Source organism: Chlorocebus sabaeus, chromosome 22 (genome assembly GCF_047675955.1).
Source record: "Chlorocebus sabaeus isolate Y175 chromosome 22, mChlSab1.0.hap1, whole genome shotgun sequence".
In the NCBI taxonomy this organism is placed as follows: domain Eukaryota; kingdom Metazoa; phylum Chordata; class Mammalia; order Primates; family Cercopithecidae; genus Chlorocebus; species Chlorocebus sabaeus.
In genome coordinates, this window is record NC_132925.1 from 20,342,265 (window position 1) to 20,354,634 (window position 12,370).

Genomic DNA, 12,370 nt, shown 5'->3' on the forward strand with positions numbered 1-12,370 from the left:
TCTGTGTCTTTACCTGCATGGTGGTGGTAACACAGGGGTATACGTATATAAAAATCCATCAAGCTGTGCACTTATGATCTGTACATTTTACATGTACTTGTATATTATTTACATTTGTACATCTATAAGTAATACCTCAATTTTAAAAACTACTCATTTTGATCCAGGAGCTGGATTTTATATCAATATCATTTTATTAGGAGAGTATCTAGCTCTAGATATGACATGGCAACAGCTGGCTACCTGGCAAGCTGTGGTCAGTGTGTTCCTTGTATATGGCCCCATTTCAGAGCTTGCCTGGAGCTGACGGGCATATTGTGAGGGTCATGCTCCATCATCATTGACAGCTGGAGATGCCATCACATGTCATTGGCAGCAAAGCACAGGGAAAACCAGGCAGTGGACTCTGCTTCCCACCCTTAGGCTGTGAGGCACAAGCCCCAGCAATGGAAGGATTAGAAAGCCTCTCAATTTAAAAAGACAAGGGGAGGGGAATGTGGGCTGCACAATTTATAAATAGACATTGCCCAAGGCTGCCTGATGATGAAGTGGTTGTTTAGTAAATCTTTCTCCTTTAAGGATGCCAGTATCGGAGACCATTTTAAAAAGACCAGTTTCATTTTGTCTTTTGGGGGAGATCTGGGTTTCATTGTCAGCCCTGTTGGGTGATATTTCCCTCTGTCGGATTTAGGGGCAGGCCTTCAATATTTGGCATCACCTTTACATGGAGCACAAAGATGATGATGATGATGATGTGTCTTTTGCCAAATGGATGAGCAGCTTCTGGGGCCACAGCTGGAGAGAGGAGGATCAGAGAGGACTCCGGGAACGCCACCGACCACAAGCCACCAGTCACAGGAAGACCTCCCTGCCTTGCCCAGTGAGTGATTGTCATGGAACCAGAGGGGAGAGCTGGAATAGGGGAGGGGGTTTCCCTTAAATAATTTTTTGAGGAGTCTTTGGATATAAAGTTTTCTTTGGTTTAAAACCAGTACTTCCGAGTCTTTCTCATACCCACAGAAATCTCTCTTATTATTCCATCTTGTCTTTCAAGGGACCTGATTTTCATCTAATGGGTAATGATTTCTTCATTTTCAGTTATCTGAGATATCTTTAACCACTCTCCAGAGCTCCTGATAAGCCTGAGATAATCCCACCGAGTGACAGAACTTAAGCCAAAGGAAAGAAACTTGATGCTATACTTAGTCTGTGTAGCCTTGTGGCTCAATGTATGATTTCCATCTGAAATACTGAAAATTGTTCCACTCTTTGGTAGACCTTCTAAGGAACTGGGGATCCCACATAACAAGTCACTACCTTTGAGACATTTGACATACTTGTTTTTCTTTCTGGGAGGCCATTTGGTCTCTAGATGGGAGAGGGAGCTAAAATTCTCCTGCCCTTGGCACTGTTTTGTTATGGCTAGGCAGAGCACCTGGTATCTGGGGAACAAGATGCAGAAAAGCTCCCAAGAGGGGAATGGTTGGGCTTGGTCAGCTGTGGACTCAGTGGCAGGTATGGGTGGCTATTCTCTCTGCTCTCCTGTGATACTAGAAGGCTCCACAGTAGACATGTGTGTCCTCCGCCTCACAGTTACACAGCAATAATACAGCTTTTCTTTTTTGTAAGTCACATGAAATGTCAGCTACCAGAGGATAGTTTCCCAATCCCCTGCTGTTGCCAACCCCAGAACCAAGTAAGTTTTGTTTGGGGTAATATTACTTTATTTTTAACTTCAGGCTTCCCAGACACATAATGTCTATAAGACATATGAAAGTGTAAGGCAACCTCTGTTACTCCTGGTGATCAGCAAGTTTGAGGAATGAGAATTCTTTGAGACACAAATATTTCAAAATAGATCCCTTGCCAAATGCATACTCAGGGACAAAGGGCAATCTTCAACCCTTCTTTCAGCTTCAGGTTGCTAAAGTGAAAAAGACGGGGGTGTTGGACTGAGTGATCGCTAAGAACCCTTCTACCTCTGACCTTCCATGTTCTGTTATAAAATAAACACCTACTTATTGCCTCTCATTTTAATCTATGTTCCACAATAAGTGAAGTATCCAGGCTGTGTGAACCAGGAGTATGATTAGTTTCCAGTTTCCAGATGTGAGAACAGGGATAAACAAAAACAAAAACCATAATTTACTATTTATTACAATGGCCCCTTGGAGCCACAGGAAATATGAAAACAAAGAAAGCAATATGATTTACTAGTTCCTTGAATAAACTTTAGCGTCTATAGGGCTTTTAAAATGGAGATAGTTACCCTATTTACATAATTCACTTTTAGGTTGCAATGTTGTTTGCCTCAGTCTATGGAATCACAGCATCTATTATGTACAACATTTGTAAACTGTGTCCTTATGACATCTTTATCTGCTCATCCCTGCTTCGGGCATTTGCCTGAATTAATCTGTTTAGATTCTCTGAGTCAGCAATGAATTCCATAATTATTAGACTAACATGCAGAATAAAAATTGCTGGATTAAAAAAGTTAAAAATATGACTGAATAGAATGGAGAAACAGTAAACATAGAGCACAAATCAGAGGAACCAGAGGTCAGTGGGCAGAGTCCTGGAAAGTAGTTGGGGAGTCTAATACTTCATTCTTTATGTACGTAATGCTGTATATGTATAAGTGAATCTATACTTGAATACTTAACTCTTTCTATCTCTAAAATGTAACCAAATATTCTTACTTTTGGTGCGGTGCCGTGGTTCACACCTAGAATCCCAGCACTCTGGGGTGCCAAGGCAGGAGGATTACTTGAACTAAGGAGTTTGAGACCAGCCTGGGCAACATAGTGAGATTCCGTCTCTCCAAAAAAAAAAAAAAAATGGCAGGGAGTGGTGGTGCTTCCATAGTCCCAGCTACTTGGAAGGCTAAGGTGGGAAGATCACTTGAGCCCAAGAGGTCGAGGCTGCAGTGAATGGTGGTCGTGCCACTGCTTTCCAACATGGGTAACAGAATGAGACCTTGTCTTAAAAAAATATATATATATATATTCTTATTTTAAGGAACAGTTTGGTTTTCAATTTTTCGTCTGCTTTGAGCTAATGAAAATACCTTAAAGAGAAAAGCTTACTCTTACCCTTACTTTTTTTCTTTCCTCCCGACTGCTCTAAGGCCCTTCCCTCTCTCAACCTTTTAATACTCTATAACCATCAATATTACTTTCAGTATTATATGCATAGGAGGAGAAGAACTTTCGCCCTTGCCTACTTTGAATGTGGTTTCTTTTTTTCCCCACTTCTCCTTGAATGTAGTTTCTAATACATCTTCATCGGTCTCATGATTCACACAAAACCACAATGATCAACGTTAATTTATTTAACATATTTATTGAACACCTACTGTGAGCTGAACATTGTCCGAGTATCACAGGGTGAAACAAGACATGCCCAGTCCCCACACTTGTGGAACTGTCCGTCTAGTAGAAAATACAAATTTGGCAGAAAGAATGAGGTACAACAAAGGGTAATGCTTAGGCCTTTTTATAGAATGCTACTTTTTCTCCAGACTCATTAGAACCTGTGTTTGCTGAATTAAAGTGAATAAAGAAATCCAACGTTATTGTTCTGTTGTCCTTAGTGAAAGAAACGTAATATGAAGTTTCTCTTGTTATTAAACTGACTTGCCTTCTCTCTCCAACATCACATGAATACAAAACTGAAGTAAAACAGTTTCCCTGTCATGTATTTATTCTGTGGAAGTGCATTTTTAATATGTTTAGTCTGTTTAGCTTTCTAGTCATCATCTCCTTCAGCTTAACATGGTTCTCTTAACATTGTTCTATGTAGTCTGGGCCTCGTGGAAGGGAAGATTGTGCTAAATGAAAGATCTTTGGGAGAAGAAACTGAGTTTATTGGCCCAGGGCTTTTGTAACTCCAGATGGGCCTTCATAGTGCTTCTTCTATGCTCCAGGGAAGGCACCATATGTACTTGCCCACATGATATAGTTTGAAGGATATAGAAGAAGTCTCTACCGATGTACACTCAAGATTTTTTCTTTTTTCTTTAAAGTTCTGGAATACATATGCAGAACGTGCAGGTTTGTCACATAGGTATACATGTGCCATGGTGGTTTGCTGCACCTATCAACCTGTCATCTAGGTTTTAAGCCCTGCATGCATTAGGTATTTATCCTAATGCTCTCCCTCCCCTGGCCCTCAACCCTCTGATAGGCCCCAGTGTGTGAGTTGTTCTCCTCCCTGGATCCATGTGTTCTCATTGTTCGACTCCCACTTGTGAGTGAGAACATGTGGTGTTTGGTTTTCTGTGTTATTTTGCTGAGAATGAGGCTTCCAGCTTCACCTATGTCCCTGCCCTGCAAAGGACATGATCTTATTCTTTTTATGGTTGCATAGTATTCCATGGTATATATGCACCACATTTTCTTTATCCACTCTATCAGTGATGGGCATTTGTGTTGGTCCCATGTCTTTGCTATTGTAAATAGTGCTGCAGTAAACATATGTGTGCGTGTGTCTTTATAGTAGAATGATTTATATTCCTTTGGGTATATGCCCAGTAATGGGATTGCTGGATCAAATGGTATTTCTTGTTCTAGATCCTTGAGGAATCACCACACTGTCTTCCACAATGATTGAACTAATTTACGTTCCCCCCAACAGTGTAAAAGCATTCCTATTTCTCCACAGCCTTGCCAGCATCTATTGTTTCTTGACTTTTTAATAATCGCCATTCTGACTGGTGTGAGATGGTGTCTCATTGTGGTTTTGATTTTGCATTTCTCTAATGATCAATGATGTTGAGCTTTTTTCATATGTTTGTTTGGCCGCATTAGTGTCTTCTTTTGAGAAGTGTCTGTTCATATCTTCTGCCCACTTTTCGATGGGTTTGTTTGTTTGTTTCTTGTAAATTGTTTAAGTTCATTGTAGATTCTGGATATTAGACTTTTGTTAGATGAGTAGATTGCAAACATTTTCCCCCATTCTATAGGTTGTCTGTTCACTCTGATGATAGTTTCTTTTGCTGTGCAGAAGCTCTTTAGTTTAATTAGATCCCATTTGTCAATTTTGGCTTTTATTGCAATTGCTGTTGGTGTTTTCATCATGAAGCATTTGCCTACGCCTATGTCCTGAATGGTACTGCCTAGGTTTTCTTCTAGGGTTGTTATGGTTTTGGGATTTACATTTAAGTCTTTAATCCATCTTGAGTTAATTTTTGTAAAAGGTATAAGGAAGGAGTCCAGTTTCAGTTTTCTGCATATGGCTGGCCAATTTTCCCAGCCCCATTTATTAAATAGGGAATCCTTTCCCCATTGCTTATTTCTGTCAGATTTGCTAAAGATCAGATGGTTATATAACTGTGGTCTTATTTCTGACTTCTTTATTCTATTCCACTGGTCTATGTGTCTGTTTTGGTACCTGTTACTTGTTACCATGCTATTTTGGTTACTGCAGCCTTATAGTATAGTTTGAAGTCAGGTAGCGTGATGCCTCCTTTTTTTTCTTTTTCTTTTTTCTTTCTTTCTTCTTCTTCTTCTTCTTCTTCTTCTTCTTTTTTTTTTTTTTTTTTTTTTTTTTTTTTTTTTTTTTGAGATGAAGTCTCATTCTATTGCCCAGGCTGGAGTGCAGTGGTGAGATCTCGGCTCACTACAACCTCTGCCTCTGGGGTTCAAGCAATTGTCCTGCCTCAGCCTCCTGAGTAGCCAAGACTACAGGCATGCACCACCACACCTGGCTAATTTTTGTATTTTTAGTAGAGATGGAATTTCACCATGTTGGCCAGGCTGGTCTTGAACTCCTGACCTCAGGTGATCTGCCCGCCTTGGCCTCCCAAAGTGCTGGGATTACAGGTGTGAGCCACTGCGCTCGGCTGTCTTTTTTTTTTTTTTTTTTTTTAAATAAAATTACCTTTCTCCATTGTATATTCTCCCTCCATGCTCTCACTTTAAAATAATGAAAGATATTTGTAATTTTAGTTTTTATCGTTGATCTACTTTCAGTTGGCTACACTCTCATTCTTATAGTATCTCACTACAGGGCAGGTGGGGCATGGCCCTCTTAGGGGAGTTCTCACAAACCTGGGAGAGAACACACACTATCAAGTGTCATGATTGGCGGTGGCTTCTTGTATTTCAGGTTATATTTGAATTTAATTTTCATAGGAGGCAATTCCTTAATCCAAGGAAATGAAACTAATGATAGAATTTCAGATACCAGTGACAACTCTATAGGGAGCTTTTAGCATAATGTTCCGTGGACTTTTCTGTCTTCTTCTAGGTGCTAAGGTGGAGGAGTTGTAGAAAGGCAGTGGAGAGGAGTGGTCAGGAGCAAGTGCCCTGGAGCTGGCCTTCTGTGTCCTTCATTTATTAGCAGCATAACTCTGAGCAAGCTGCTTTGCCTCCAGTTCCCCACATGTAAATGGGATTGGCGATCATAGTACAGACCTCATAAAGGTGCTGTGAATATTCAATAAGTAATGTATATATATATAGTGCTTTGGACAGTGCCTGGTACCTATTAACTTATTTATTAAAAAAGTAAGTTTTTTTTATGCTAAATGTATACAGTGTATACATTTAGAAAAGGAGAAGGGACTTTATTTCTTGTAAAGCTTATAGCCTGCAAGGTGGCCATCCCACAGCCTGGGAAGCATAGCCTCCAGAAAGACTGGAGACAGACACTTCAAAGGAGGAGGGGTAAGGGGTAGGAGCTTTATGCTGAACAGGTTGGCTAAACATCCATATGCAACAGCTTATAGGAGGAGCTATGAATATTCTTGAAGGTGGTCCTGACACAGTTCTGTGGACACAGGAATTTTGAACAAACATGCATGTAGCATGTATGACCCATGCTCACTCTGGGATGGAGACTTAACATTTAAATATATTACAATTAGGCCCTATTCATGAAAAGATCTTCTCAGGTCAGGAAGGTGAGTGAATGTGCAGCCCCCATAAACCGGCTAGGACCAGTCCATGGTTGGTAGTCTTGTCAGGAGAAAGTTATTGAAATCAGTCTCTTGTCCAATCAAAACTGTAGTAATGGCTGGTGGAACAAGAGAATCAGCTAGTCAGCATGTGATGGAGCTACAAATTGTTTTAATGCTGCATATGTCAGGGCTGGTGCTTGTTTAGCTGCTAGAGGAAAGTAAAAACCTTGTGGCAGTCAGAACATGGTTTATTCTTTAAGTGTAGGGGTGCACGACTTAACCCTTGCCTAGCATGGCCTTAGGTTCTGTTTATAATTAGGTATCTTATTGCCACAAAGACTTTGTTCTGTCAGTGTTGTGATCTCTCTTTTAACATTAATACTGGTCAGTTGTTGTGTCTAAACCATACATGACAGGGAGTACAACGAGGCGCATCTGAGCTCCTGTCCCGTCATGGCTCGGAACTAAGTTTTTAAGGTTTTTATGGAATCCCCTTGGCCAAGAGGGGGTCTGTTCAGTTGATGGGAAGCTTAGGATTTTATTTTTAGTTTACATACCTAATAAGATGCTTTCTCTCTTTCCATCTCCTCCCTCTGCACCTCCTCCTCCTCTGTCAGAGGTGTTGACACTTGGAAATTTTTTTCCAGGTGCCTTCAGTTAATTACTGCACAAAATTCTAGAGTTTTTCATTTTCTGTTTACTTCATTGTCTTTTATGTTTCTCTTTTATATTACAATGGGAAGATCATTGGTAATTTTATATTGAACATTGGCAGGTAGCATATGTTCTGTTATGGACTGAATGTTTGTGCTTTCCCTTGCCCCATTCATATGTTGAAGCCCTAATCTCCGATGTGATGGTATTTGGAAATGGAGCCTTTGAGAGATAATTAGGGTTAGATGAGTTCATGAGAGTGGGGTCCTGGCCTAATGGGATTAATACCCTTATAAGAAGAGACATCAGAGAGCTTATTCTTCCTCTCTGTCTCCCAATGTGTGCATAAAAAAAAAGCAGTCATGTGAGGGTGCAGTGAGAAGGCAGCCAGCCATCTGCAAGCCAGGAAGAGAGCCCTCACCAGGAACTGAATTAGCCAGAGCCTAGATCTGGGACTTCCTACCCTCCAGAACTGTGAGAAACAAATTTCTGTTGCATAAGCTACTCAGGTGATGGTATTTTGTTATGGCAGCCCAAGGTGACTAATACATTTTCACAACAAGCATCATCACCAGAGAGTGGAGAGCTAGTAGGGAAAACATTATTATACATGACCTAATTTAATGTCATTTGGGGTTATGATCTCAGTGGCATATGGTTTAGATGGGCTTAGTTTGGCTACTGCAGCTTTGGGATGAGTAAGACAAGTCCTTGAATTTTGCTTTAGGAAAAGATTCCAAGTGCCTGAGGTGTGAAGTGTTATAAGCTCACAGGAGTTTCTTCTTATAGCTCTCCTCTGTTTAGCCACTGTATAACTTGTGATAGGGTGTTGATGACAGTTTTGCATTGATTTAGTGTGTAATAGTGTGACCAAGCAGGGTCTGTTCATTTCCCCAATTAAACAAAGTTATTTTACTGATTAGTTTAAAACATTGTTTGACTTCCCTAAAGGATGTATAGTACATGGCTACTAAGCTTATCTTTATTATTTCTAAAAGAACTATCATTTTACCAGTTGAACATTTGAATGTTTGCCCTGATAGTGTTTCCATGTATAGCTAGTCTACTCATTTGTAGTCCTCTGGCTCTGATGATAGCATTAGATTACGTTATAAAATACTCCTCATATAAAATTCTTTTTTTTTTTTTTTTTGAGACGGAGTCTTGCTCTGTCACCCGGGCTGGAGTGCAGTGGCCGGATCTCAGCTCACTGCAAGCTCCGCCTCCCGGGTTTACGCCATTCTCCTGCCTCAGCCACCCGAGTAGCGAGTAGCGGGGACTACAGGCGCCCGCCACCTCGCCCGGCTAGTTTTTTGTGTTTTTAGTAGAGACGGGGTTTCACTGTGTTAGCCAGGATGGTCTCGATCTCCTGACCTCGTGATCCGCCCGTCTCGGCCTCCCAAAGTGCTGGGATTACAGGCTTGAGCCACCGTGCCCGGCCATAAAATTCTTTTAGATGAATTCCTAAAGACCTATAGATTATTATTACTAACTTTATAATAGAATTCTGTTTAAATTGCCACATGGTTAAAAGTCACATTTACAGGCAGTTTCACATGGAAATAGAATAAAGTTGTTGCTGTTGTTAAAGATAAAGGATTTAGTACTGCTAAGCCAGGAACCAGATGTCACATGCTTAGGCATGTCACTTTATCTCTCTAATAAAGTCACTAGTCACATAAGCCTTAGGCAAGACTTAGCCTCACTAAGATGCATTTTCCTCATCTGTAAAAGGGGAAGAATCACTCCTTGCAGACTTTATTCTGAAGTTAGCTATCAAGGACATGGCCCCAGAGTGCCAGGCACTTACTGTGCACTGGGACTCAATATGGGTCTTATTATCCCAGCACCTGGATCTTTCTCATTATGTCTCATCATGCTGTTAACCATTGACTACAGGGTTGGAGGGATACAATTGAAGGGTGATTGCAATTAAAGCCAAAATAAAGAACATCAAGTAGTTAAGCTCTTGAGGTGAATATATTACATAACCAATTTCCCCCTCCCCACCTTTCCTTTTAGGTTTATTGGCACTTTAAAAAAAAAATTTCTTTTTTTAGAACTGCTTTAGGCTCAAAGCAATATTAAGCAGAAGGTACAGAGATTTTCCATAGCCCTCATACTCCCAGATATGCATAGCTCTCCCATGATTAACCTTCCTGACTAGAGCAGTACATTTGTTCCAGTTGATGAACCCACACTGACACATCATTATCACCCAGAGTCCATAGTTTACACGTTAGGATTCACTCTTGCTGTTGTACATTTTATGGGTTTGTACAAATGTGTAATGGCACTCACCTACCATTATGTGGCACATGGAATAGTTTCACTGTCCTAAAAACCAATTTCTTTTTAAATGAGAACCAATGACTTGGGGATAGAGAGTGCATGGGATTTTCTTTGACGGAGATTGTTGTTCTGGGACCACAGGGGAAAGAGTCATGCTGTTTGGAGCACTCTAATTAGGAGAGTCGGTGTACAGGGCAGTCATGTCCCTCAGTCGGTGCCTGCTGCAACATGGTAGCCCAGGAGCCCAGGGTGAGCTCAGAGTGTGAGAAGATAGCAACCCAGGTTCTACAGCATGATTCACAAAGTAGGGGATAGATAGGTGAGGCTATTTTAAGCCATTTGGGACATTGTTTTAGGTCTATTGAGGAAAATTACCTTAGGAGGTCATATAAAATTCCAAAAATAGAACTCGCATAACAAGTAAACATTTTTAAAGAGGAAAAGCTTCTCCATGTCCTAATTACAGTTCTCTTGTAAGCTCATTTTCCACAAAGTCATATGCCAAAGCAAAGAGACAAACTGGAAAACCTATCTGCTGTAGGGAGTTTTAAGTACACACTTTATGTTGTGATCAAACTCTTGCCATTCTTTTTAGGCTCCTTAATGGAAAAGGACATTTGTACAAACTTCCATTTCACTCCCAGTTGCAAAAACTTTAATGTATTATTTTTTTTTCCTGACAATATAATACATGCTACCCAGATATAACTATGAAAAATACTAAAAAAAAAAAAAAAAGGAAAAGGAAGAAAACAATAGCACATCACAGAGAAAACCTTTGGTAAGAGTTTGATATGTTTTCACATTACCAATCTTGGGATATTGCCCTACTTGAAATCCCTCAATGTCTCCTTATTCCAGCTGTCTTGGCTCCTCTTGGTCCACTGTGCTCCCCAGCCCCACTATGCCAGCAAGCTTCTTCCATGGCAGTGGATCTGCCCATGTGGTGCTCATCTCCAGGCAGAAAGCAGTCCTTGTCCTCTAACCCTTGCTCATCCTTCAGCTTGTAGCTCAATCGTCACACATTCACAGAATTCTCTCTGGATCCTTCTTCCTTACCCCCCAAGACCCACCCCAATATATATAGGTTTACCCCATTCTACCTTCTCATTGCACCTTGAACTCCCCTTTATAGCATTTATCCAAGGATGCAGACACATGCCCTATTTGGTAAACATCTATCTCCTATGCAGATGCAATCTCTAAGAGACTGTTTTGCTCCCCATCCTATCCACAGCACCTACTACCATGACTGACCTATTTAGTAAATGGACTAATATATACAGATTTATCTTAGGTATCTTAGCAGCTTTACACATCTTTAACCATATTTCTGATTATTTGAGAATAAGTTTCTAGGTATGCATATCTAGAAAGATATGCATATGTTTGCCAGTGCTGCCATAACAAAATACCACACACTGGGTGGCTTAAACGGGAGAAATTTATTTTCTTACAGTTCTGGAGGCTAGGAAGTCCAAGATTAAGGCTTCTTTTGGGGCCTCGCTTGTTTGATTGCTGATGGCTGCCTTCTCACTGTGATTTTCCATGGTCTGTCTTCTGTGAGTGAGCAACTCTGTTGTCTCCCTATGTGTTCAAATTTCCTCTTCTTGTAAGACACCCGTCAGATTGGATTAGGGCTCACCCTAATGGCCTCATTTTACTTAATCACCTCTTTAAAGCCCTATAGCTAAATGCAGTAACATTCAGAGCTGTTGGGGGTTAGGGTTTCAACCTATGATTTTTGGAGAGATATAGTTCAGCCCATAACAACATACAATGACTGGATCTTAGGAGGGGAATATTTTAAGCTTATTATTTTTTCTTTTTTACATCTTCTTGGACACCAATAGTTTAAGCTTCTTAGCACATATTTCTCAAGGCTTTCTAAGAAGGCTGCACACATTTATAATCCCATCAGTAAGGGATGATAGTTCCTGTCTCCCTGTACTCTTGCCAGTGTTGGTATTGTTAAAACACATTTTTTTTTTTTGCTAACCTGAAAGGTAAAATATTGTTATTTTATTTTACAGAATCTTTGACTGCTAATTAAATATTAACATTCATAACCATTTGGTATTTCATTTTCTTTTATTCTTTATACTGTACATTCAATATATATTTAATGAACCCATGCCATGAACAAGGCAAGGTGCTGGGTACTAGCAGAGAGTAAAGCATAGCCCTTGATATGGTGCAGCACACAATCTAGTGGAGAAGAGAGGCACTGAACAAAACTACCCAAATTATTAATCACAGTTGTGATAAGTTTCCCAGAGGAGAAGTACTGGAACCCAAGAGAGCAGCTGGCAGGAACCTGAACCAATCAGAGACGTAGAAAAGACTTTCTGAGGAAATGCAGTTTTTGCTGTGACTGAAGGATGGTTAGCCATTAGAAAGATGAGGGAGTAGGGTCATGGATGAGGTCACTGGCAGGGAGGAGCCTGTGCCAGTGCCTGCACTACACAGGAGCAGGTGAGCTCAAGAAAAAGATCAAAGACCAGTGAGAAAGGAAAAGTA

At 40.5% G+C, this 12,370-nt stretch overlaps 1 protein-coding gene across 2 annotated transcripts in view; it reads left to right on the forward strand.

Moving 5' to 3' along the window:
• Positions 1-12,370, forward strand: part of LNP1 (leukemia NUP98 fusion partner 1) — a 51,142-nt gene that overhangs the window by 23,433 nt on the left and 15,339 nt on the right. For both annotated transcript variants that reach the window (XM_007986056.3, XM_007986055.3), the window contains one exon: positions 692-880. In XM_007986056.3, coding sequence (XP_007984247.2) covers positions 725-880 — 156 coding nt within the window. In that variant the 5' untranslated portion in view covers positions 692-724. The remainder of the gene's footprint in view (positions 1-691; positions 881-12,370) is intronic.